The 24676-nt window shown below is 47.9% G+C and overlaps 3 protein-coding genes across 5 annotated transcripts; 2 read left to right on the top strand and 1 right to left on the bottom strand.

Annotated features, from left to right (window-relative positions):
* The first annotated feature begins 228 nt into the window (after positions 1–228).
* LOC100217168 (uncharacterized) lies at positions 229–3930 on the top strand. The gene is made up of 3 exons (NM_001143533.1): positions 229–592; positions 2327–2839; positions 3369–3930. The coding sequence occupies exons 1-3, from the start codon at positions 362–364 to the stop codon at positions 3609–3611; spliced, it is 987 nt and encodes a 328-aa protein (NP_001137005.1). The 5' UTR covers positions 229–361; the 3' UTR covers positions 3612–3930.
* Positions 3931–5566: 1636 nt separating this feature from the next.
* On the top strand, positions 5567–11129 carry LOC100194386 (uncharacterized). 3 transcript variants are annotated; one of them, XM_008683030.4, is made up of 3 exons: positions 5567–6462; positions 6626–7063; positions 9980–11129. In XM_008683030.4, the coding sequence occupies exons 2-3, from the start codon at positions 6626–6628 to the stop codon at positions 10880–10882; spliced, it is 1341 nt and encodes a 446-aa protein (XP_008681252.1). In that variant the 5' UTR covers positions 5567–6462; the 3' UTR covers positions 10883–11129. The 3 variants fall into 3 exon arrangements, with proteins under 3 accessions (XP_008681252.1, XP_008681253.1, NP_001132890.1); XM_008683031.4 differs by having other exon boundaries at positions 5567–6548; NM_001139418.1 differs by having other exon boundaries at positions 6332–7063; positions 9980–11123.
* Positions 11130–13459: 2330 nt separating this feature from the next.
* Positions 13460–17650, bottom strand: LOC100191497 (uncharacterized). Its single transcript, NM_001136929.2, has 2 exons — positions 16585–17650; positions 13460–14851 (listed from the first exon to the last, which is right to left on the bottom strand). Exons 1-2 carry the CDS (start codon positions 17551–17553, stop codon positions 13799–13801), a joined length of 2022 nt encoding a protein of 673 aa, NP_001130401.1. The 5' UTR covers positions 17554–17650; the 3' UTR covers positions 13460–13798.
* Positions 17651–24676: the final 7026 nt, after the last annotated feature.

Below are 24676 nucleotides of genomic sequence, written 5' to 3'. Positions count from 1 at the left end.
GATCAAATGAATTTATGATGCATCACTTTATGAGACATAGAATGACTCCACAAAACAAATACACCATAAATAAATCAGACCATTTCAGGGTTGGGTCGGTCGGGCCGGACCGACCGAATGCACACCTATAGCCGAGCAGCAGCGACACACGTAGTCACAGTCACGCTACTGCCTGCTCTCCTCCGCGAAGGCCTTCTCGAATTCTCGATCCATTCCCAATTTTTCATCCATCCATCCGAAGGCTAGAGTTATCTCGTACCTCGCCCGCTGCTGCCTGCTCTGCTCCCCGAAGGCCGAATCCGATAGCCAGCGCCAACAAAACCCCTCTCCGCGCCCGCTCCCCACCGGTGACAGCGCGCCCATGGCTGCCTTACTCCGAACGGCCGCGGCCCTCGTGCCCCCGCCCTCGTCGCCCCTGTCCGCACGGGAGCCGCGTGGGCGGTGCCTGCGGCTAGCCTGCTCCCGGCGCGCGCCGGTCCGACAGCTTCGGGCGTGGCCACTGCCGACTCCGCACGTCTTCGGTCGCTCTGGGGGCCGGTTCCGGCGCCTGAGCGTCACCGAGGCCGAGGAGGCCGCGCAGACGGCGGCGCAGGTTAGGGAGTATTTTGGTGACCGTAGCTTATCTAACCTCTGCCGATCCTCCTTTGTATGTATCCACTGGACAGGCGGTTGCTTCAAATTGAAGAATAGCTGTCAGATTGCTGATATCGTTAGCTTACTAGTAACTTTGGAGTAGAAAAATATCTAGTGGGGGTGCCATATTGTCCCTTCTCTGAACACCAATTTTGTTGATAGTGGTAGTAATGATCTGCAACAGCTTTGCATTGACTTTTGTGGACGAATTTTTTGTCCTAACTTGTTAGGGTAAGTAGACACACAATTTATGTCGATGCTACTGCTTCCATTTGCTATGTTTTGATTATATGGCCGGGATACATAAGTGCTGTAATTTTGGGATTGAGCAGCTGTACCTGTAATTTTGGGAATGAGCGGCTGAACCTTCATTCTTGAGTTGTTTAATATGTTCAGTTAAGAATCTTTCGGTATGTTTTGGTAGGTCTTTTTTTGTTATGAAGATTTCTGGTTTGCTTTCTTGAGTGACCCTTAAACAGATCTTGGTTAGTCACGATTAGTGATTTTTAGGTGGTCCCTAAGAAGACAGATATTTAGCAATGTAGGATAGTTGTGATACTTCGATTATATAGCCTTGTTGTCCATGATAGTTACTTTTTTCACTGGGAGACATTCTAAAATTCGTGTTATGCTAACTTATAATTCATTTCCAACATAAACTTGTGTGCTTCACAACTTGTGCTCACTATACTCTATATTTCGAAGTTTGACCAATATTAGAGCGAGTATTGCTGGACTTCTGTAAGTAATGACTGCCCAAAGTTTCAGTAATTTGGAAGCATTAGTTATCTTTTAGAAAAAAGGGTGCTGCACTTTTATGGAGAACTATTGGAAAACCTTGATAAGTAGGGTAGTCACACCGGCAGTGCATCTTTATTTAGTGGAACTTTTCTCTACTTGTAAAAAATAATCATGTGATGCTGCCACTGGTGGTGTGACAGCAATAACTGTACCCAGCTGTGTGCCTGTGCACTTGTGCTAATTCTTGAAGATTCTAGTCTCTTGTTTGATTCAAGAGCCTCTAATTGAGTTGATTAGGTGGTCTGAGTAGCACTCCTCAGGTCCTGAGTTTGACTTCTCGTGGAAGCGAATTTCAGGCTGAGGTTAAAAATATCTCCTTATCTATCCCACACCAAAGCATAGGTCTAAGGCCTGGTCCGGTCGTGGTCGTTCTCACATGGGCTACTATGCCGTTGTGTATGGGTGGGATAGGGTTCGAGGGTTTTCTCGACCTGTGTGAGAAGGTATTCTTATCAATACAATATTCGGGGTTGTCTCGCCCCATGTAGGTTGAGTTTTTTTGTTAGTTGAGGATATTGACTTGTTGCATTTCACTAAATGTTATATGTTGCAATTTTTTTAGGTTATCAAAATTTCATTCTAGCCTTAGTACAGTATGACACTGATTTGTGTAACACATCTACACAATAGTTAAATCACAGTGCAGGGATGCAATCTTTCTGCAGATTACATGACATCAATATAATAATTTAAAGGAAAAATGTTTTATTATGTCAGGTTGAAATTTTCTCTAAAGATGGCAATAGTGCAACAATATCTTGCTTTGCTTTCAATGCTTGTTTAAAAGCTCAACAAGTTCATTTTGTTGCAATTCTATCCTCGTCCATGTACAGATAATCTGTCTATTGGATGCTTGGATTTTTTAATATGATGTTGTCTTTCTATGCTGCAGGAGGATCCAGAAACCGAAGTTACTGGAGAGAGTGCTGCAGATGACAGTGCTGGAAGCACAGACGAAACTCCATCTATTATTGTGACAACACTGCAATCATACAGAGTAGCTCTGATTAATGATGATGACGCAAAAGCTGCTGAGATAGAATCCTTTTTACTTTCTATCGAGGATGAGAAGAACTCTCTTTTGAACAAAATCACTGCTCTAGATGTGGAACTAGCAACTCAACGAGAACGTATCTTGCGGATTAGTGCTGATTTTGACAATTTCAGGAAAAGGACAGAAAATGAGAAGCTTAACATGATGGAAAATGTGCAAGGGGAACTTATAGAGAGTTTTTTGCCTGTTCTCGATAACTTTGAAAGAGCAAAAATGCAAATAAAGGTGGAAACAGAGGGAGAGGAGAAAATAAACAATAGCTATCAGAGCATTAATAAGCAATTCATCGAGATTCTTAATTCATTGGGTGTTGAAGATGTTGAAACTGTTGGCAAACCATTTGATCCTATGGTAAGCTAGTCTTAGCCTCTTAGGGGTGTTTGGATCCCCGGAACTGAAGTTTAATCCGTATTTTAGATGCCAATTAGGAGGACTAAACCTGAGCTGATTATAAACTAATGCATAAGCTATGGCTAATTTGTGAGACAAATCTATCAAGCCTAATTACCCATGATTTGCTACAGTAGAATGTGCTAACCGTGGACTAATTAAGCTTAATAGATTTGTCTCGTGAATTTGCCACAATTTATGCAATTAGCTCATGTTTAGTCCTTCGAAATGGCATCCAAAACCCGGACTAAATTTAGTTCAGGGGATCCAAACACACCCTTAGCAAAAAAAAAAAAAACATCATCTAGCTTAAGTCTTGAGATTGGCATATGTGCTGATTTTTAATATTTGTGTAATCGGGTGATAGAATCTATTGAATATTTGACTTCTACAACAGAAATGCTAGATCTTTATAGGATTCTGTGCCCACATCGAGCATTTGCATATTTTTTTCTTTTAAAATGATCCCCTTTTGCACCTTGTGTTTCAGCTGCACGAGGCTATTATGAGAGAAGAATCATCGGAGTATGAAGAGGGGATCATACTCCAGGAATTCAGAAAAGGCTTCAAACTTGGGGAAAGACTACTTCGCCCAGCAATGGTCAAGGTGTCTGCAGGGCCAGGCCCTGAAAATTCTGGAGATGATGACCCTACAGTTGTTGAAGATAGTGTGGCACCTCAAAAGGTTGAGGATGTTGAAGAAGACGGTTTTGATGACGGCGATGCAGAATAGGTGGCTGGAGCTTCAGCTGTGAATCAACAAGAACAGGTCCAGAAATTTTGATGTTTTTCTGGAGCGTGCCAAGCAGGTAATAGGATAGTGCCAATTCGTTCAAGCTAGAGTTAGGTCCCCAAATGTGCTGTTCTTTACTGCTACTGACATGGGGGTGTTGGTATTGCGACAAATTTGTGTTTCTACCCGCCGTGGTCAACTTTTTGTTCTTACGAAGGGGAATTTTCGTGGTTCATACATGAAAAAAAAAATGATATTTGTAAGGACTAAATTGGCTCAGTTTGCTATTGATAATCAATATATGAATTCCATTGTTTGTACATTCCGACTGGAACGGCAGTACCCGTTGCAGAGTGCTGGAGTGTGTACAACGATAGTAATATAGAAAGAAAATCGGACATATCCGAATTTGCGAATTCTAAGCAAGAATTATACATATGGTTAATAATTTAAACCGTTTGGTCGTGTATGATATCTCAGCAGTATTGCACGGTGGAAAATCCATCTACGAGTAGACAGAAGTGGAAATCAGGATCCATTTGTTCAGCTGTGGAAAATCCATCTACCAATAGCATCTTTGAAATGAGGCCAGAAACGATCTTCTCTAGCTTTTGGATGCTCGCCGCTGAAAGTAGGATCCCTTGGTTTGATACAATCTCTCGCCAATTTTTCCCAAACATGACAATACATCTCTGAACTTCATGTGAACTGTCCATAAAGACCTTACAAACCAATTTTCAGCTTGGGAGAACGACAGAGTGCCTCCAACACGAGCAGCTGTTGCCACCGCATATGCATTACCTCGCCATTTTCTGTGTCACCAAACGCACTGAGATTTATTATTCACGCTCGACCGACCAAAGCCGTGTCCTTGAAGCAGAGAGCAGAAAAGGAAAACTGAGCTGTATCGCTGTATCAGGCTGCTTGCTTGATCTGCACTCATGATAACTATAATGCGTATGCGTCGTAACCTGTAGCGCGTCATCAACTAGACCAGAATCCGGACAGGCCAAAGAAAGCACGAGTTCAGGACAGCAGAGTTTGCTTGGTTGATTCGCCTTCTGCTGCTGCTGCCTTGTGCCAAATGCCAATATATATACACTCTTATAGCGTGAATCGCGCGCTGACTTGGATTGATTCCTACACCAACTCAGAACCTTGCAGCAGCAGCGGCGGCGGCAGCAAACATGAGGGAGAAGGATGCTGGTTGGTTGGGGCTTGGGACCTGAGAGGCCTGACAAGTGAAGTGACACATACAGTACGCCTGATGAGAGGCCCGGACGCGGGGGAGGCGCGAGCGAGCTGGCGGCCGAATTGCGACGTGGGCGCACCACCGGCCGGCGCACGCAAGTACGCAAACTAGCAGAAGCTACGAAAAGGGCCAACTGGTCCAGCCATGGACGAAATCATGCATGACAAGTGGTGGCAGCCATCGAGCCTCGCTGGAGTACTATGTTAGGATGTATCCTCTACAAACAGTAACTGAGGTAGAGTTAATCTTAATCGTCTAACCGCGTCCTTGATCGGGGGCTATCCTAACCGTTGGTTGCAGCCCTCGGTCATACGACGCCATATAAATAGATTAAGGGGGCCGACTGGTTTAGCCAACGCTAATCGCTCCACCACAAAACCCTAATCGACACCTTAAGAGGAACCGATCCCCTAGGCGCTCGGAGTGACTGAAATCGCTGTAACTATGTCTCAGATCCTCGTTATCCCATCGAGATCTGAAGTTCCCCTGCAGACAACATTGGAGGAGCCGATCCACCGTCGATCAACGATGAAAACCAATCTCCTCGACACTCGTAGGGAGATCAAGAAGGAGGAGGCGGGTCTTCGCTGCAAGACGCCGCCGCAATGATGGTTAGGAACAACAACGACAGTATGTATATATTTACCCCTCAGTAGAATAGATCTACTCATCATCGAGGTATTTTAGACATAAATTGGTATTCTAGGGACTTAGAAATCGATATTAATCACCAAAGAATTTAACATACTGCACTGTTAAAACCGAGTAAAACCTGAGAAGACCACCGCTGCCGAGGGCCAGGGTACCAAGTCTAACCCACCACCTCGGCATCTAAATCGAAACAAACGCCTGAGGTCAGGTGCATGCATATAAAACCACGCCATTGAAGCGGTCAGTGCTCACCTGGACGGCGTCGCCGCTGCTGATCGCTGCATAGACAGAGCATTCCAAGTGCTGCGCGCGCGCTCGAGCCGACATGCGACAGCCGAGACGCGGCGCGCGCGGTCGGCCTTCCAAGTGCTGCGTGCCCTCCCCCCCCCCCCCCCAGGCCACCATCGTGCATTCTTCTGTCACTGCTGATGCGGCGCGGACCTCATCGGATCGGAGCAGATCAGATCACCAGCACCGGCTCCCGCGTCCCAGCGTCCGGTGGGGTGGACGCGGTCCACCCAGGGTCCGAACACCAGCACAGAACGCCACGCCACGCCTCCTAGCTTGCCTTGGGCTGACAAAATCCAACCGGCAACCCCCCATCAACTCCACCCCCCAGCCCCCACCATCCGCTGTTGCTTTCCGCTGGTCATCCATCCCACCAAACGCCCAGCATTTTTCTTTTCTTCATCCAAAAAAAACCCCAACCCGAGACTCGGGCAGATTCACGGGGGACGACCACGAAGGGGCGCGCGCACGGCAGCCTGGCTATAAAAGGCGCTCCGCCCCCCGCTAGCTCACCAGCTCTCCACCAAGAGCTGTACCCCACACCACTAGGCACTAGTCCACTACCTAACGCTACCTGCCTTTTCACCGCGTCGTGCGCCACCGCCACGTTGAGCTCGCGTCCGTCCCAGATCCGCCGTGCTCCTCCATCGCTCGCGCAAGGTTGGTTACTGGCCTCGCCTGCTCGCCTTTCCTTCAACTCCTTCCCGCCCGCAGGATTTGGGCTTTCTCGATCACGAGGCGCTCCGGTAGGTCGGAGTGGGAGGATCAATCAATCAATCCGGTTGCGTACGAACGATAACGCGGTGTGTCGCGTCGCGTGCAGATGAAGATCACGGTGCGGGGGTCGGAGATGGTGTACCCGGCGGCGGAGACGCCGCGCCGCCGGCTCTGGAACTCGGGGCCCGACCTGGTGGTGCCGCGGTTCCACACGCCCAGCGTCTACTTCTTCCGCCGCGAGGACGCGGACGGGAACGACCTGGCGGGCGCGGACGGGAGCTTCTTCGACGGGGCGCGGATGCGGCGCGCGCTGGCCGAGGCGCTCGTGCCCTTCTACCCGATGGCCGGCCGGCTGGCGCGCGACGAGGACGGCCGCGTCGAGATCGACTGCAACGCGGGCGGGGTGCTGTTCCAGGAGGCGGACGCGCCCGACGCCACCATCGACTACTTCGGCGACTTCGCGCCCACCATGGAGCTCAAGCGCCTCATCCCCACCGTCGACTTCACGGACGACATCTCCTCCTTCCCGCTGCTCGTGCTCCAGGTGAGGAAAATCGATCCATCCCCACCTAACATCTTCGGGCTTCAGTTCTCTGCATTTCACTAGAGTTTTGACGATTTGATCGGGGTCGGGGAAGGGTTGAAACAAAGTGGTGGGCTTCGGTTATCTGAGTCGCCGCCAGCGCACAACGTCTGGGTCAACGTAGGTAGACTCGTCACAATTGTTGGGTGCATGTGCGGCGTGTGTATAGTATACATGGGCTGGCGCCGACGCGGATCGATGCGCGTGGAGACAACCTGTCAGGCCTGCATCCGTTGTTCAGCTGACTAGCCGAGGTGTGGAGGACGATCTCCAGATCTTCTTACATTTATGAATGAAAGATGTGGCCAAAAAAAAAACCTGCAAAGGACTCCGTCATTCATGTAGCTAGCAGTGCTCTATAAAGAAATCGTACCTGTAGTCAAATGAGCGTTCAATAGTGCGTGCCGACGTGCCGTGCCATAGTATTAAGCTAATCTAGTAATCTGTCAAGGGGTTCGATGTTTTGCACCAATCGGTGTGTGCATCGTGTTTCGAATACAAAACGCTCTCTGCTCCAAATATCACTCCTCCAAATATAGGGAATATTATAATTTGGAAAAGTCAAATATATGACTATATAGATATTTACCATCACATTCGTAGGTTCATACTGATGTGCCTTTTAGTACTTTGCTTTTGCAATGGCTAATAACAGATCGTAGAGAAAATCAATTGTAAGAGTACACACCTTGAAATGCTTCGAAATCCTAATATGCCTTGTAAAAACAACCCGAGGGAGTACTCAAAACTTGTTTCTTATTTTTTTTTTAGAGTAGCGCTCTGTTTATTTTTTAGAAGCATTTATGCGAATGAAAGTGTTGTGTTACCATCTGGCCTTGAACATGCACTGTCTAAATGTTTAGAGCATCTTTAAAATCTTGTTAAAACAGTTCACTTAATCGGTTGTTTCGGCCAAAAAAACCAAAAAGGGTCATCCAACAGTTTTATAAACAACTCCCCTAATGTTAAGCACGTGTTCCCTCAACTCTTAGGCCCCGTTTGGTTTGGTGTTACTAAAGTTTAGTCACTTTTAGTTCTTAAAGAAGCAAACATGGTGACTAAAGTAGAGTGACTAAACTTAAGTTCTTTAGTCACCAAGAAACTGACTAAAATAGACTAAAATATGATTTTTACCTCATTTGACCTCACCTCTTTCTTAGTGCAGCAGACATCCACTAATTAATAGCGGTAATGCAGTCATTATTCGCACCAATTAATGTTTTTAGCCAGGTTTAGCCATTGAAACCAAACGGGGTACTTAGTCACTAAAGTTTAGTCAGGTGACTAAATTGAACCAAATGAGAGCTTAGATAGGTATGTCTTTTGTGCTCGTTAAGCTTAGCAATTTTTGGAAGAAAAAAAAACCAAGTATTACTGGATATTATTAAGTGTTATAAGACTGGTTCTATGCAGGGTTTCATGAACGTTAAGGAGCTTTTAGAAATGCTGATATTTAAGGATATCAGCATAAAATCATCAGTTCACCAAATGATATTTAAGGAGCTTTTAGAAATGCTCATGTTCGTGGAATCCGTGGAAATCATACGGGTAGCCCCCCTTCCCATATAGATCGGATAAAATTATACTACCTTATCTGTTTTATTTGACGCCAAATAGTGTAAAATTAAACTACAAAACGTCAAAGCACAGTACCATGGTTGGTGTTGTTAGGCCGAAATATCCTCTCTCTCTTTTTTTCTTCGAGAAAAGAAACTATCGTGACAGCAACGTGCCACCACCTCGAGAATGCGTTAATACGTAAGCTAGCGTATGCCTATGGCTATGCTCTATCATGTGTTTGCCATCAACTAACGAACAGATGCCTAGCACCTACGGAGTGTATCATTTAGCTACTGCACATGACAGCACCTTCTGGAACACATGGATTGGAAATAAAAACAGCTTCTTTTATTTGTTTAAGGTTCACAGATGTGACAGATCCAATCAAATCAAGCCATGACTCGATCAGAGCCAAACCGCGCAACTTCCCGCGGTGTGACCCAGTAACCACTAGCTAGCCACACTGATGATTAAAGTAGGTTGCTGCTTTCGTTGAACAGCCGAATGTGGTTGCGCGCTAGTTGTTCTTTGCTTGGCAGGCACGCGTTGCTTGCTCGATCAAAGAAAATGATAGCCTAACAGGGGCGCCCAGAAAGATGATGCTTTGGACTTTTCTTGAGGCAGCAAGCAAAGTTTGGTGGTTTCTTCTGTTGTGATCTGCAAGGTCTTTTGCTCTGTATAGCACCCGTTCGTGTTAGCTGTGCATCCATGATTATGACTGGCCTCAACTACTGTGAAAACGTAGCATGGAGCGAGGTGCCGAGAAACAGCAAGATTGGACAAACAGAATTTTTAGATTTTCTTCAATTGTTGGGGCCGGGGTGTGGGTTTGTGCAATAATCCGACAACAATAATGGTATCCAATTGGAATTGCAAAACTGTATACGTACTACGCTAGAAACGTGGGATCCGCTTGGAGTCTTGGTATTGGATTGAAGTTGCAAGGTGCTATAGTTAATTCATCTAGTCCATTCGGTTTTGGTGCGATGATTGTTTCGTGTTAGCTGTGCTACCTACCAGGCAACAATCTGCTGATGAAATCATATGCAGATTACCATAATCCCAAGCAGCTTAGTTGTCGGTCCTTCTTTTTCTACGGTAGAGAAGAAAGATTGCCAGCCTCCTATCTCATTCAGTCACCTACCGTCATCTGGTATATGCTGAATATTGACTTCAGTCTCGTGCTCTCGTCTTGTATTCTTCGTTTGATAGGGACAAAAGTTAAAAGAATGCTTATACTTCAAAAAAAGTGGTATATGCATGAAACAATTTCGGCACCTAACCAAAATTGGCGCGCGCTTTTGCTCATTGCTGCAGGTGACCCACTTCAAGTGCGGTGGCGTGGCTATCGGCGTTGGCATGCAGCACCACGTAGCCGACGGCTTCTCCGGCCTGCACTTCATCAACTCGTGGGCGGACCTCTGCCGCGGCGTCCCGATCGCCGTCATGCCCTTCATTGACCGCTCGCTCCTCCGCGCGCGCGATCCGCCGACCCCGGCCTACCCGCACATCGAGTACCAGCCGGCGCCCGCCATGCTATCTGAGCCGCCACAGGCGGCCCTCACGTCCAAGCCGGCGACGCCGCCCACAGCCGTGGCTATCTTCAAGCTCTCCCGCGCCGAGCTCGTCCGCCTCCGTTCGCAGGTCCCCGCGCGCGAGGGCGCGCCGCGGTTCAGCACGTACGCTGTGCTGGCGGCGCACGTGTGGCGGTGCGCGTCCCTGGCGCGCGGCCTGCCGGCCGACCAGCCCACCAAGCTGTACTGCGCCACGGACGGGCGGCAGCGGCTGCAGCCGCCGCTTCCGGAGGGCTACTTCGGCAACGTGATCTTCACGGCGACGCCGCTGGCCAACGCCGGCACGGTGACGGCCGGGGTGGCAGAGGGCGCGTCCGTGATCCAGGCCGCGTTGGACCGGATGGACGACGGGTACTGCCGGTCAGCGCTGGACTACCTGGAGCTGCAGCCGGACCTGTCGGCGCTGGTCCGCGGGGCGCACACGTTCCGGTGCCCCAACCTGGGGCTCACCAGCTGGGTGCGCCTGCCCATCCACGACGCGGACTTCGGGTGGGGGCGGCCCGTGTTCATGGGCCCCGGCGGCATCGCCTACGAGGGGCTCGCGTTCGTGCTCCCCAGCGCCAACCGCGACGGCAGCCTGTCCGTGGCCATCTCGCTGCAGGCGGAGCACATGGAGAAGTTCCGGAAGCTCATCTACGACTTCTGATCTCCAACTCCTCCCCACAAGTCATCAGTACCAGTACGCGCAACACAAAGAAGCAAGAGACCGTTGGGAGTAGGTTGCAGCAATATTCTTTGATTTCACACATAGTTCCTGCACACTTTTCCGTTCCTGCCTGCCCCCTTTGGGCAGGGCGCATACCTTTTGTGCCGAATTATTTACGAGCCCCTGCAATTGTATGATGAATGAACAATGAATGATACAGATTAATAAGATTAATTAACTTATCTCTTGAGCTTTTTTTCTTATATAGGCATAGAAGAGTATATGCATGACAGTGATACCATTCAAAACGCTGGGTTGGATCGAGATCAACAGGAACTAAAATTTATATATTTAGAAAAACACTTACTATGTCCTTTAGAGCTTAGGTGTCAGCAAATCGTGTATATAATTGTGCAAAATAATGTTTTACTATATAGATAGCACTGTTTGTATAATATAGATAGCACTGTTTGTACAGTAAAGTTTAAAACATGAGATGAGATAGTAGAACTGGTGGAGATAGCCTTGCGACATAATTGGACCGTATTTAGGGATCGTTTTTTTCCGGAATGGAGGCATGGTCTAGCTGATTTGCTTCTCTAATTTATATAAGTTTTGATCACCTGAAACGATTCCGAGCCTATTTTTGGACAACTGAACACACCCTTAGAATAAAAATGATCCATGTCCATATTCAAGAGAAAAATGTTTTAGGGTTCATAATTAATAAGTTTCTCATTAGGCCTTGTTCAGTTGTGTCTAGATCAAAAAAGATTGAAGAGGATTTACTATATTAGAAAAAACCTTCACACAATAGGTATAAAAAATGTTACACCACTTTTTTGGGTATAAAAAAGAGGCAACGACTAGATATACAATAGGTACATGTGACACGATACCCGATGTGTATTTACTATATTAGAGTATATATATGGGCTAAATATTTTACCAATGGGTCTCTTATTGGGAAAAAACCTTCACACAATAGGTAAACCGATATTATAACGTTCTACCCTCACTCATACCCGTTAACCCATGGGTATAAAATTCCCAGTACAAACTTGCCCAAAAAACATAAACTTGAGCACTTGGCCTAGAGCCCTAGACCAAAACAATGAAACCCTAGTTATATAATCTCTAAGCAGATTTTATAGTTGTTTTTTGTGCAACTATGTAATTAGATATTATTTCTATAGATCTGAGTACAGTCATAGCCATGCAATTTGATTTTTACATCCTCGTGTGTCTTTAATGTTAGAAATCAAATGGTGTGGTACTTAATTATGTCACATGGTTTATTTAAATTAGATGTTTAGTAGCTAGTATTTTTTTACAGTTCATTATAATTGTTGAATGATGCTTACCGCATATGATATATGTCTAATCTTTGCGGGTACAGGTGACTCATACCCACATGGGTATGGATATGGAGCAAAATCTATACCCACCAGTGAATACGGGTAACCTAACGGGGTTATTTTTTGTTGTGGGTGTGGGTATGTGTATAAGATAGTGATACTCGGTTGGTATTTACCTATTGCCATCTCTGGGAACGACTATTGTAGTCGAGCCTTATGTGTAAGCGTGCAATCGAGCATCATGTCCATTAGATTATGATTTAACCGTAGATATAATTGTGGTATGTGAGTTGGTGGTGAAAGTGTTTAAGTGTTAAATGTGACACACGGTTAGATCATAATATAACGGACAAGAAAGCTCGCTTGCATGCTTGTACATTAAGTCTGACTAGTCAATTGCTCATGCGCTGGCACAATTTCTATATATCATGTGTGTAAACTTTATTCTAATAAAACACAAAAAATATGGGTTCTATTGGTTAGGTGGGTGTGAATATGGAGCCAATAACCGAAGTTCAAGAAACCCTCATTTATGCATAATTTTAATTTACTTTTGCATTAAGCGGAAAGGTAACGTGGGAGAACAGTTGAAACTGGTACTATGTTCCAATTTATAATTTGTTTGACTTTTTTTTACCAAGTTTAATCGGCTAATCTTATTAAAAAATGCGGGAAATTCAAAAATTCAAAGCCATACTTAAAGTAGATTATATGCTAAATGACATCACAATAAAAATTAATAATAACAAATTTTTTTAATAAGATGAGTCGTTTAAACTTAAGATAAAAAGTTAAACATATTTTAAATTGAAACGGAGGGAGTATGATATACATAATATAGTGGGAGCAATAAATCATACCCTAAAATCCTAAATAGACAGTATATCATGCTGAACAATCATCCGTTGCCTTTGACCTCTAATATCTTTCCTTAAACTCTTTTAAATTTATAATATTATGCAAGTAATGCGAATCTACACATGACCTGATTTGAAAAGTCTTCTGTTAAATATTTTTAACCTCTAATATATTTTAAAATGTCTCTTAAACAACTAAAATTTTGCGAGTATATCTAATGCAAATCTACACATAATTAGTATGTTTCCAGACTCAATAAAGTCTAGAAGTTATTGATGTATGTAGTTTTGGTGAACCATTGTGACCGGAAGCCAGAAGGAATATTTATTAACTTACATCATTGCATGTCTGAACAGAGTAATAACCACTAATCGCGGATATATGTTTTCCTTGGCACAACCTGAAAGATGGATCAGTGTTACAATCACTTCAAACCTCATCTAATACAAGTGAAAATCCTGATCACTGGAAACAACAAAGTCATTTAGCCAGGACCTATTAACTACATAGTCTATGGAAGCAACGTCGCGCCTCGAGACAATTGACAACCAGAAAAAAAAAATTGGCCAAACCATCTTTCAGCACTGAGTTTTGTCAATTTGATTGTACCGTGTCAGTGCCACAAGGTTCTCACACCAGAATCCCTCTTTGCCTGACTGCGTGCCCAGTAGATCACTGCCACTCTGCCGGCGTACAGGCTCTACCTACCAGTGCGATGAGAACCGCCCCTAATCCTGAGAGCCTTAACAGCGACCTCGATTGTTTTTGATGGTTCAAAGCCACAGGATTTCATCATTTTGTAGAATTTATTTGCCTCCTCCGAAAACCCACCATCGACAAGGCCTCTTATAACCCTCTCAAACTGATCAGACTTCAATAGTTTCTTCTTCTCTTCCAAGATCTTGAGGGACCTGCGGGCTTTATCTTCCTGGGACGACTTCGCATACATATCGGCAAGGAACACATGGACTTCTATGGGCTCTTCTCCAAGATTCTTTATCTTCTGCACAAACTGTTCAGCCTCCGGAACTAGCTGCAACATAGACAACCAATCCAGTAACATGAGATTTGTCTTGACACCAAGTTGAAGTCCTTCCTTCTCTAAACTCAGCAGCCACTGCAAAGCATGGTCTAGTTGGTTATTCTTCATGTATGCGGCCACCACACCAGCAATTGAACTGTCATCTGCTTCGTGTCCAAACTTCCTCCTCATTTGATCAAACATGGCACAGGCCTCTTTTGGATCACCAACACGTCCATATGCTTCTATACATATTGTATAGAGTTCCTGTGTAGGCTCGACTCTATCAAATGACATTGTCTTAAGAACCCTCTCTGCATATGCCATCAAGCCTCGCTGAACATATGATCGTAAGAGACCTATGTAGATTTCTCTAGTGGGTTTGACACGTGTATCCCTCATAACTTTTATCAGATTTTCTGCTTGTTCTGGTTCTCCATGGTTGATATAGCATTTAATCATTGAACTGAAGAGTTTCCGATCTGGTTTAAAATCCTCCCTACGAATAAAATCAAAAGCCTCCTTGGCCTGCTCTAGCTTGCCTGCCCTGCTATACATGTGGACTAATACGATGGATATGATGACATCAGGTGCAATACCCTTCTCTTTCATTTTACCAAGTACTCTCTCTGCACTTTCCACATTATTTGCTTTAGCATGAAGATCAATTAATTTTGAGTAATCTCGGATGTTTGCCTCAAAAGATTCTTGATCTAGCAGAATTTCAGCAACCTGTAAGTTCAAATACGTAGCATATGTTAAGTGGTGTTAAAACATTTCATTTCTTAAGGCAGCTAAAGAATTGATTTAACATATATTACCATGGCTAACAACAAATTTGGCTGACAAAATACATTTAAAACCTAAATCAAACACTGTTTTGGAGGAGAGAGTGGGGGGCATGACATGAAGATAGTGAAGTTGACTACGGCCCTGTTTGGCACAGCTTATTTTCATCTTCTTCACAGGTTTAAGTAGAAGTTGTGCCAAGCAAGGAGCTTCTGCAGCAGCTTATTAGTTCAGCTGCTTTTCAGAATTAACTAAAAGCAGACAATAAGCAGAAGCTACTTTTCACCAGCTTCTCAGATAAGCTGCTTTTTCAACCAGCAGCAGCTATGCCAAACAGGGCCTAAATCGTCGATGAACGCAAGTGACCTATCAGCATTGTGAAGTTGTGAATGACCTTGTACCAGGAAAAGCCAGTCTGCGACCTCCTTTTATTTTACAACTTTTTCATTAAAAAAATAGAGTTGTAGTGTGGTGCCCTCTCCTCACCTGACTTCAGCAATAATAAGTAGGCCCCACGTTTCACCAACCCACAGGACACTAATGGCCTCTGTCCCACCCGTCTGCAACAGACAACTGCTCCAGCATCCCCACCTCCCTCTCCCCCCAATCCACTTCTACCAAAAAAACCCTGTCCATGCCTTGATCCACATTGATTTGCATTGCCTAATCTGTGCCCACCCTGAATCCAGGGAAGACTTGCCGCACTAGACTAACATATCTCGAAGTCTCCATTCACATGAACAATGACCCTCTTTCTCCTCGAGCTCAATGGCAGCCATGCCTGACCCTCCCTGACGACAGCCCTCTCCTACATACCACCCTTCTGAAACACGAGGTCACTGACCAGTGGCACCCATAGCACCCCCACCGAAGCCTCAAATCAATGCCCCCTCCCCCGCAACCAGATATCCATCAAATGATATAACTGGTGAACATGAACTCCTGCCAAATGTGCGTCAAATGATAATCACCTTGTGGGACTTACGAGAACTACTCATTAAAGTTTTCAGAAATTCTAGAATCATAACCCTTGTCTGAAGGTGAAGGCATAATGATCTCCAGAAGCTTACAATCAAACTCTTGCACTCGGTAGACATGAAAAGATACAGCAGCTCAAAATAATATTGGGAAAAAAAAACTAAATCACTATGCACACAATTTGTCTGGCATCTGTTTTGCCCAAGCACAATAAGTTTGGAATGAAATATTCAGTGTAATCTAGTATTCACTTCCAGTAAGCCCACCAAAAATTTCAGAAAGTTGATGTCCAAATAGGCTTAGTGTCACTAGGTTCAAAGGACGAAATGGCCCAATAAAATACACCTATACTCCATATGTCCCAAACTATTGTTTCAGAAAATGCTTCTCATCATACAGCTTTCTTTTCTCTAAGAAATGAAAACATCTAACCACATTTTATGCCTATCCAGGTTAAGCTATTATTGTCCGAGTACATCCAGGATAACCAATGCCAAAGGTAATAAAAAAGAATCTCTAATATCCACAAGTGAAAACAGGTAATTAGTTACATACTCCAACAATAATTAAGATAGTTTTCAGCGAGAAAACTTTTGGACAAAGGAAGAATTTTACTACATGCAAAAGGGAAAAAAACATTAAAGAACAAACATTACAGCATGATGCACACAAGCTTTCAGTGTTACCAAAGATCTCACCTTGAGGTATAACTCGACATTCCGTGCCTTAATCCGCTCAAGCAGAGATATCCAATCGACACGGTTTGGCCTGAGATCTTCCTTCCACTCCTCAATGGCAGGCACCGGATCTCCACTCCTCGGGTCAACGGACAGCAGCCGCTCCTCAGCCTTCTTCGCCCTCCCTTCTACAGCCTTGGCCTCCTCAGGCACAAAATGCGCCTCAGCCTCGGCCACTCGCTCCGCCACCTCAGCCCACTTTGGGTCAGACATGTCCAGCCCGTACATCGTGAACTTCACCTCTCCCTTCCTCTTCGGCAAAGCAGTCAGCCTCGGCACTGGCGCCCGGTCGGCGCCGGCCTCGGCATCGGCGTGCTTGTCATCAAGGCCGCGATAGAACTCGACCTCGTCGAGCTTCTCGCCGGCCCACTTGAAGCGGAGCTCCCGGAGCATGGAACCGCGGATGCCGACATCGACAGCGAACCGCGTCATCTCCTTCACCTCGTCGCAGTGAAGGTATTGGCGAAGGTCGGCGCGGACCTGATCCCGGCGCATAGCCTCGCGCACGGAGGCGCTGACCTCCCATACGGCCGCCCAGAGGTCGTCATTGAGCTCAATAGCATCGCCCCCCCGGTCGGTCCCGGTGAGGCGGCACAGCACGGCGTCCGCGACGAGGCGGAGCATCTCGTCGAGCACGTCACGGTCATGGTTGGGGAAGGCAGCCGCCAGTCGCGGGCGGAAGGCAGCCACGAAGCGCGCGAGGAACTCGTCGAGGGTCGGATCGGATGCCGGCTCCGACTCGTCGTTCGGGGTCAGGCACGGCTCCGATTCGAGGATGCGGGAGACGAAGGGCGTCGAGTCATGAGATGGCGGTGGCGGAGGGGCGTCCGCATGGATGTGCCGGAGGAGTAATGTTGTCGGCGCCCTCACAGGGCTGAGAGAAGCTGGAAGCCGTCGGGCGAGACGGGAGAGGGAGAGGAGGGCTCTCATGGCGGCCGTCACCGTGGAGTAGCTGCGGCCTGCTGAGGAGGTGGCTCTGGTAAGAGAAGCGATGAGAAAAACCCTACGGCAACGAGGAGACGCGCCGCGATCTGCACCTTTGATCCACCGATCCGACGGATGTTTCAGCTTGCTGCCCCTAGCTTGGTTGATAGCGGACTGCGTACCCTGTCACGCTATGTGATGACTAATAGATGGTGTATACAGCTGTACAAAAATATTGTTTATGGCTAATTTGGGAACTCTGTTTTCTCAAATAATTTTCCTTTTTACAAACGAAATTAGTTAATATTCTCTCAAAAAATAAAAAATATTTAAAAAATAAATTTCCAAACTAGCCCTTATACTATGAAGTTCTTCCTCCGTTCCAATATAATAGTCATTTTAACTCTTAATTTTATGTCTGTATTTGTCGGCGTTTCGACCCCGGAGGTCCCTGAACCGACGAGTAAATTGTCGCCGCGTGCCCCAGCCCAGATGGGTTGGCGCGAGACGGAGCGCGAAGGGGGGAAAAGCCAGAGGGAGACAGACGTAAAAGGGGAAACCCGCGGCCTTCGTGTTTGTCCCGCGCCCAAGTCGGGTGCGCTTGCAGTAGGGGTTACAAGCGTCCGCGGGGGAGGGAGCGAGAGGCCTACGCGCGCGCCGTCTCGTCCTTCCCCGCGCGGCCAACCCTCTATAAGAGGGCCCTGGACCTTCCTTTTATAGGCGTAAGGAGAGGGTTCAGGTGTACAATGGGAGATGTAGCAGTGCGCTAACGTGTCTAGCAGAGAGGAGCTAGTGCCCTAAGTACATGCCGTCGTGGCAGCCGGAGAGGTTTTGGCACCCTGTTCGTGTAATGGTGTGGCCGTCGGAGGAGCGCTGGAGCCTTGCGGAAGGACAGCTGTCGGGGCTGTCGAGTCCTTGCTGACGTCTCCTTGCTTCCGTAAGGGGGCTGAGAGCCGCCGTCGTCATGGAGCACGCGGGGCGCCATCATTGCTTGTTTTACCGGGGCGAGCCAGATAGGACGCCGGTCTTGTCCCCCGTAGCTAGAGCTAGCTAGGGGTAGGGTAATGATGGCCCCTCCTGTGGCGTGGTCGGTCCGAGCCCTAGGTTGGGCGAGGCGGAGGCTCCTCCGAGGTCGAGGTCGAGTCTGTCTTCCGAGGTCGAGGTCGAGTCCGAGCCCCTGGGTCGGGCGAGGCGGAGACCGTCGGCTGAGGCCAGAGCTGAGTCCGAGCCCTGGGGTCGGGCGAGGCGGAGTTCGTCGTCTTCCGGGGCCGAGGCCGAGTCAGAGCCCTGGGGTCGGGCGAGGCGGAGTTCGTCGTCTTCCGGGGCCGAGTCCGAGCCCTCGGGTCGGGCGAGGCGGAGTTCGTCGTCTTCCGGGGCCGAGGCCGAGTCCGAGCCCTGGGGTCGGGCGAGGCGGAGCTTCCCATGGTGCCCAAGGCCGGACTTGGCTGCTGTCAGCCTCACTCTGTCGAGTGGCACAGCAGTCGGAGCGGCGCAGGCGGCGCTGTCCTCTTGTTAGGCCGGTCAGTGGAGCGGCGAAGTGACTGCGGTCACTTCGGCTCTATCGACTGAAGGGCGCGCGTCAGGATAAGGTGTCAGGCCATCCTTGCATTAAATGCTCCTGCGATACGGTCGGTCGTCGTGGCGATTTGGCCAAGGTTGCTTCTTGGCGAAGACTGGGCCTTGGGCGAGCCGAAGGTGTGTCCGTTGCTTGTGGGGGCCCTCGGGCGAGACGTAAATCCTCTGGGGTCGGCTGTGTCGGTGTTTTGGGTCCGACCGCACACCTGGGGTTACCCCTCAAGGTGTTTTTAGGAGTAGGACGGTGTCAACAACTGTAGCAAAATGGTTCATGCCGATTGCACGAGGGACAGTGGACAAGATTTGCAGGTTCGGGCCGCTTAGAGATGCGTAACACCCTACGTCCTGATGAGTATTCGAGTGTGGTTACAAGAGGGCTCTCTGGATTGAAGGCACAGAGAGTTTACGTGGGTGGCTAAGTAAAGTAGGGTCGATCGTTCTGAAGGGGTGCCCCCTAGGCCTTATATACTCGACCGTGGGGCAGTACACGTGGATATGATAACAACAAGTAGCTGAAAGATAGTAAACCTCTTGAGTTTATCCCTACGTAACCCTTGTCGACTTATCCTCGCATGGCTCTGTTGCATGGGGGCTTCAGCGCGGGAAAGTCGGGTCTCTGTTGCGATTTACTCGTTCGACGTTGTGGGCCGTCCGGGTTTGCTCCAATCCAGTCTTACGTCTTCTCTGCTTCGTTGATTGTCTTTCCCCAGGCCCACGAAAGAACGACCTTACGATTTATTGGGCCCTTGGGCCTTTCGTGAGGTCTTTTATCTCTTTAGTGGACCCAGGGGATATCTATCCCCCACAAGCCCCCGATCTTTGGGTTGATTTAGAGGTAATCAACTCAAAGATCCAAGGTCCAAGAAATGGCTTCCTGCTGTCTTCTCTTGCTCCGATCACTCGTTTGACCAAAGTTTAGTTTTGTGCTTGTGCCTTAGAGGTCGGCATTTTGAATTGTAGGATTATGGACTTCATTGGGTGCACCGGAGGTGCACCCAATGGGTGTAGCCCCCGACCTTTGAGTAGATTTTAGAAGATAATCTACCCGAAGGTCTTCCCCAAAGATTATCTCCATTCGCGCTCCTGCATCTCGGTTGAGGATTGGTCTTTTCAATCTTGTCCCACGCCTTAGAAGTCGGCGTTATATCAGTTTAGAATGATAATCCATGGGGTGCACCGGATGCGTCAACCTCCAAATCTCCATTTTCGTTCACCTATGCGAAGCCTACCTCGGTGTGCTGCCGCATTTCGGTTTATGGAAGTATCTGTATCATTGTCGCCCTGGGATGGCCGGGGGGCAACATCAGCTGGTCGGAGGTGCCAGTTTGGAGATGCGCCGTGGGCGGAAGACCGAGTATCTTGAGATTCCCCTCAAAGATAGCATTAAAGGGTGGCGTCTGGAGTGGTTTATAGTTGATAATTATGGAAATTCTCTCCCCTCCCGGTCAGGAAGACAGCCAGACGTTCGCACTCCGAGTTGGACTGAGTCTCCCACAGATCAGGAAGTGGCCGAGGCAGGCGTGCTGCTTACTGAAGTCGGATTACTGAAAGAGAGAGGTCTGACTGCCGAAGCTGTGGTCACTGATTTTGTTTTCAAGAACATTCAGCCACTGAAAGACAGGGCCTATCCGGCATATCTGTATCGAGGGCTGGCCGACTCAACTCGGGTTACCAATAGGAGAATTCCTTCTGTTGACTTGGTAAGCCGACTTGAAATGATCCTCAGGGGTAAAGTTTCAAATGTTGGTGCTCCAGTGGCATACTCGGCTTGGAACCTACCTCCTCCCAAAGCTTTCACCCTTTTTGTGTCAAATCCGCCTGTGATTGATAGCAATTCAGGCCTTAGAGTGCGACCCTCTGCTGAGGAAGTCAGTACTTTGGTTGCTTCGCTCGGGGCGATTCCTGATGATGAACGGCAGGTTTATTTTGAAGTGCCTCTGAACCCTAGTGATGCAGACATAAATGACATGCTTGATCTGTTAGCTGAGGATTCGTCCGATGCTGCTCCTGATGGTACGTTGGCAGTAGTGCCCCTTCCAGAGGTTGATACAACTTTGGATGTCCCGAAACCTGTCAGTACTCGCCCGAGACGCCCTAGCCGAACCAGTCAGCCCGAGCCTTCTGCTGATGATCAAAAGAAGAAGAGAAGACGTCTCCGGCGAGTATCCAGTTTTGATGAGGACGCCGGTACCTTAGCTCCTGCTGCTGAAGAAATGCCTGCAAGTGGTCTTACTGACACTGATCCCAATGGGTGTGCCCAAACTGTTGCTGATCCCAATGGGAGTGCTGCTTGCGTTGCCGCTGTGGAGGATGAAGAGGAAGAAGATGAAGCTCCTTTAACTCGGAAAAACAGTCGGCAGTTCATCGCCAGCGGTGGAAGTAGTGGAGTTCCTTCTCCTGCTTTGTCTGCCCTTATTGGTCTGCAAGAACTGTCCATGGCCAACTTTGATCAAACTCTAGAGGATATGGTCCCAGAGGATTTGCTATTAGAGCCTGTGGATGTTGATGCAACAGAGACTTGTGCTGCCGTGCCCGATGCTGGGTTGAGGTCATCCCGTGCCTCGTCGACCTTAGAGCATGATCTCGAGGGTCGGGATGCTGACTTGGATTGTCCTGGTCCCATGGAAGTAGCTGAAGGCCCGTCAACCTTAGAGGTGGTTACGGCAGAGAGCTTGGACCCCTTGAATAGTGCTGACACGTGCCCAGCCCCCGAGGATGTCGCCGGGGAAGACTTAGCTCGGGTGAAGAGTATAAGCCACTGCCCAGCCCCCGAGGGTGTTGCCGGGGATGAACCGGCTCAAGTGGGCAGTGCCAACTGTGACCCAGCCCCCGAGGGTGTCCGAGCGAGGTCTCCTTCCTGCACTTCCATGGATGTTCATGCGGGTTCACCTCCACACTCTGGCGGTATGGTGGTGGCCCAAATTCTGGATCAGGGAGTCGCTTTAGAGGGCAGCATCCCCACTGGTCTGGCGTTGGGCTCTGTTGAATGTACTGAGCTCGTTCCTGCTGGTCTGCTGCAAGCTGCTTCGGGTGGTGGTCTGGCACCTGGTTATCAGCTGATTTCTCCTGACTTGGGGATCCCTTCGTTCTTTTCCAACCTCCAGGTACTGTGCTGTACTTTAGCTTGTTCTTTACGTTGCATGAATTTTTGTCATTATGTTCATCCGCTCTTCTCATCAGGCTTTGGTGGATGGGATGGCCAGCCAGCTGAGATCGCAGGGTGCTTCCATCCCAGAAGTGGCTTCATCTCTTGAGCGTTGGAATCCGGTGTCGCTTCATCGTCGTGTATCCGAGTTGGAGGCGACTAATGCGGGTTAGTGCCCTTCTTCTTCTTCCTTGCCTTTATTCGTGGATTGTTTTACCTTCTGACCTCATTTCGTTTGATTACCTCTTGATAGGAATGACTCGGCAGATTGCAGTTCTTGAGGAAAAACATTCCCGAGATCAAGCTGAAATGGCTCAACGGTGTGCTGACTTCGAGGAGAAGTATTCTCAGAGCCAGACTGAACTGAATCAGGTCTCCGCTGCTTTGGATGACGCCAACGCTCTGAGTTCTTCTCTTCATGCTCGGCTTGACTCTGAAAAGGTAACTTACAAAACCGTGCTTTGCCTTATTACATGCTTGGATTCTGAATGAGTTGATTTTTGTTTGTAGGAAGAAAAACGTATCCTTGCTGCCTCTCGCGACAATCTGGACAGATTGTATCGAGACTCTAGCAACTCGCTAACCATCTTGGAGAGGAGCCACCGTTTTACGATGGAAGAACTGGACAACCAGCGTCGCAGGCTGCAAGAATCTGCAGACGAAGTGACCCGCCTCACGCAATTGATATCAGCAAAAGATGCCACCATCAAGGGACTCCGAGCTTCTAAGAAATCCATTGCTCAGGAGTTAGAAGCTGCTCAGCTGGCTGCTAGAGTTGCCGAAGAAACTGCTGTCACTCTCAAAGCTCAGCGTGATAAAGCCATGGACAAGGCTATTCGGGCGGAACGAATCTTGATGAGAAGACCCGGCGTGGTTGTCCCTGAAGACATAAGAGCCGATGTGAATGCTGCCCCCGATTCTTCGAATCGCCCTTCTTCGTCAGTCGTTCCTGAGAAAGACATTGGAAAATATAGAAACATTTCGCGTGCTATGAGCGCGCGGTTAGCATGATCAAGTACTCGTTAGGGGTTATCAGCTTATCATTCGAATGATATGATCACTCTCTTATTGTATCAGAATTTATTAATTCGCAAGTTTGTGGTAACGCTACATGATGATTATGAAGTTTGTTTTCGGGATATGGAAGTCATCCCCTGAATTGCATAAGCGTGAGTATGTTGCACTGGCTTAAGCCATCGCTGACTTTTAGCCGATAGCTCCGTTGGTAGGGCATAGTGGTCGCCCTGGGTTAAGTAAGCGTGAGCATGTTGCACCGCCTTAAGTCGTTGCCGACTTAAGTTGATTGCTCCGTTTGTAGGGCATAGTGGTCACCCCAAATTAAGTAAGCGTGAGCATGTTGCACCGCCTTAAGTCGTTGCCGACTTAAGTCGATTGCTCCGTTTGTAGGGCATAGTGGTCACCCCGAGTTAAGTAAGCGTGAGCATGTTGCACCGCCTTAAGTCGTTGCCGACTTAAGTCGATTGCTCCGTTTGTAGGGCATAGTGGTCACCCCAAATTAAGTAAGCGTGAGCATGTTGCATCGCCTTAAGTCGTTGCCGACTTAAGTCGATTGCTCCGTTTGTAGGGCATAGTGGTCACCCCAAATTAAGTAAGCGTGAGCATGTTGCACCGCCTTAAGTCGTTGCCGACTTAAGTCGATTGCTCCGTTTGTAGGGCATAGTGGTCACCCCGAGTTAAGTAAGCGTGAGCATGTTGCACCGCCTTAAGTCGTTGCCGACTTAAGTCGATTGCTCCGTTTGTAGGGCATAGTGGTCACCCCAAATTAAGTAAGCGTGAGCATGTTGCACCGCCTTAAGTCGTTGCCGACTTAAGTCGATTGCTCCGTTTGTAGGGCATAGTGGTCACCCCGAGTTAAGTAAGAATGCAAGTCAATCGTAAACGAGCCGAGTATCTTTGAAATCTCTCTTTATTGATGACGTATTTCCATTTTACAGAATACATGGTCGCCCCAGCTGTTTTGAAATACAGCTAGGGGTAAAACTTTCTGAGGTGCTCTATGTTCCAGGAGTTCCCCACTTCTGTGCCATCCATCTGGGTGAGGCGATACGATCCGGGCCGAGTGACCTCTGCTACTATGAAAGGCCCTTCCCATAAGGGTGATAACTTGTGTCGTCCCTCCCCCGTTAGAATTCGGCGGAGGATGAGGTCTCCTATCGAAAAGAAACGTTGCCGCACAGCTTTGTCGTGATAGCACCTTAGAGTCTGCTGGTACCGTGCTGATTGGATTACTGCATTCAGTCGTTCTTCCTCAAGTACATCAATATCCTCCAGCCTGGTGGCCTCGACTTCTGCTATGCTTTCAAAGATCAATCTTGGCGCCCCAAACTTGAGATCAGCAGGTAGCACTGCCTCCGACCCATAGACCATGAAGAAAGGAGTGTTTCCATG

The sequence above is a fragment of the Zea mays genome, chromosome 5 (assembly GCF_902167145.1).
Source record: "Zea mays cultivar B73 chromosome 5, Zm-B73-REFERENCE-NAM-5.0, whole genome shotgun sequence".
Classification (NCBI taxonomy): Eukaryota; Viridiplantae; Streptophyta; class Magnoliopsida; order Poales; family Poaceae; genus Zea; species Zea mays.
This window is presented reverse-complemented; position numbering and strand designations above follow the sequence as displayed.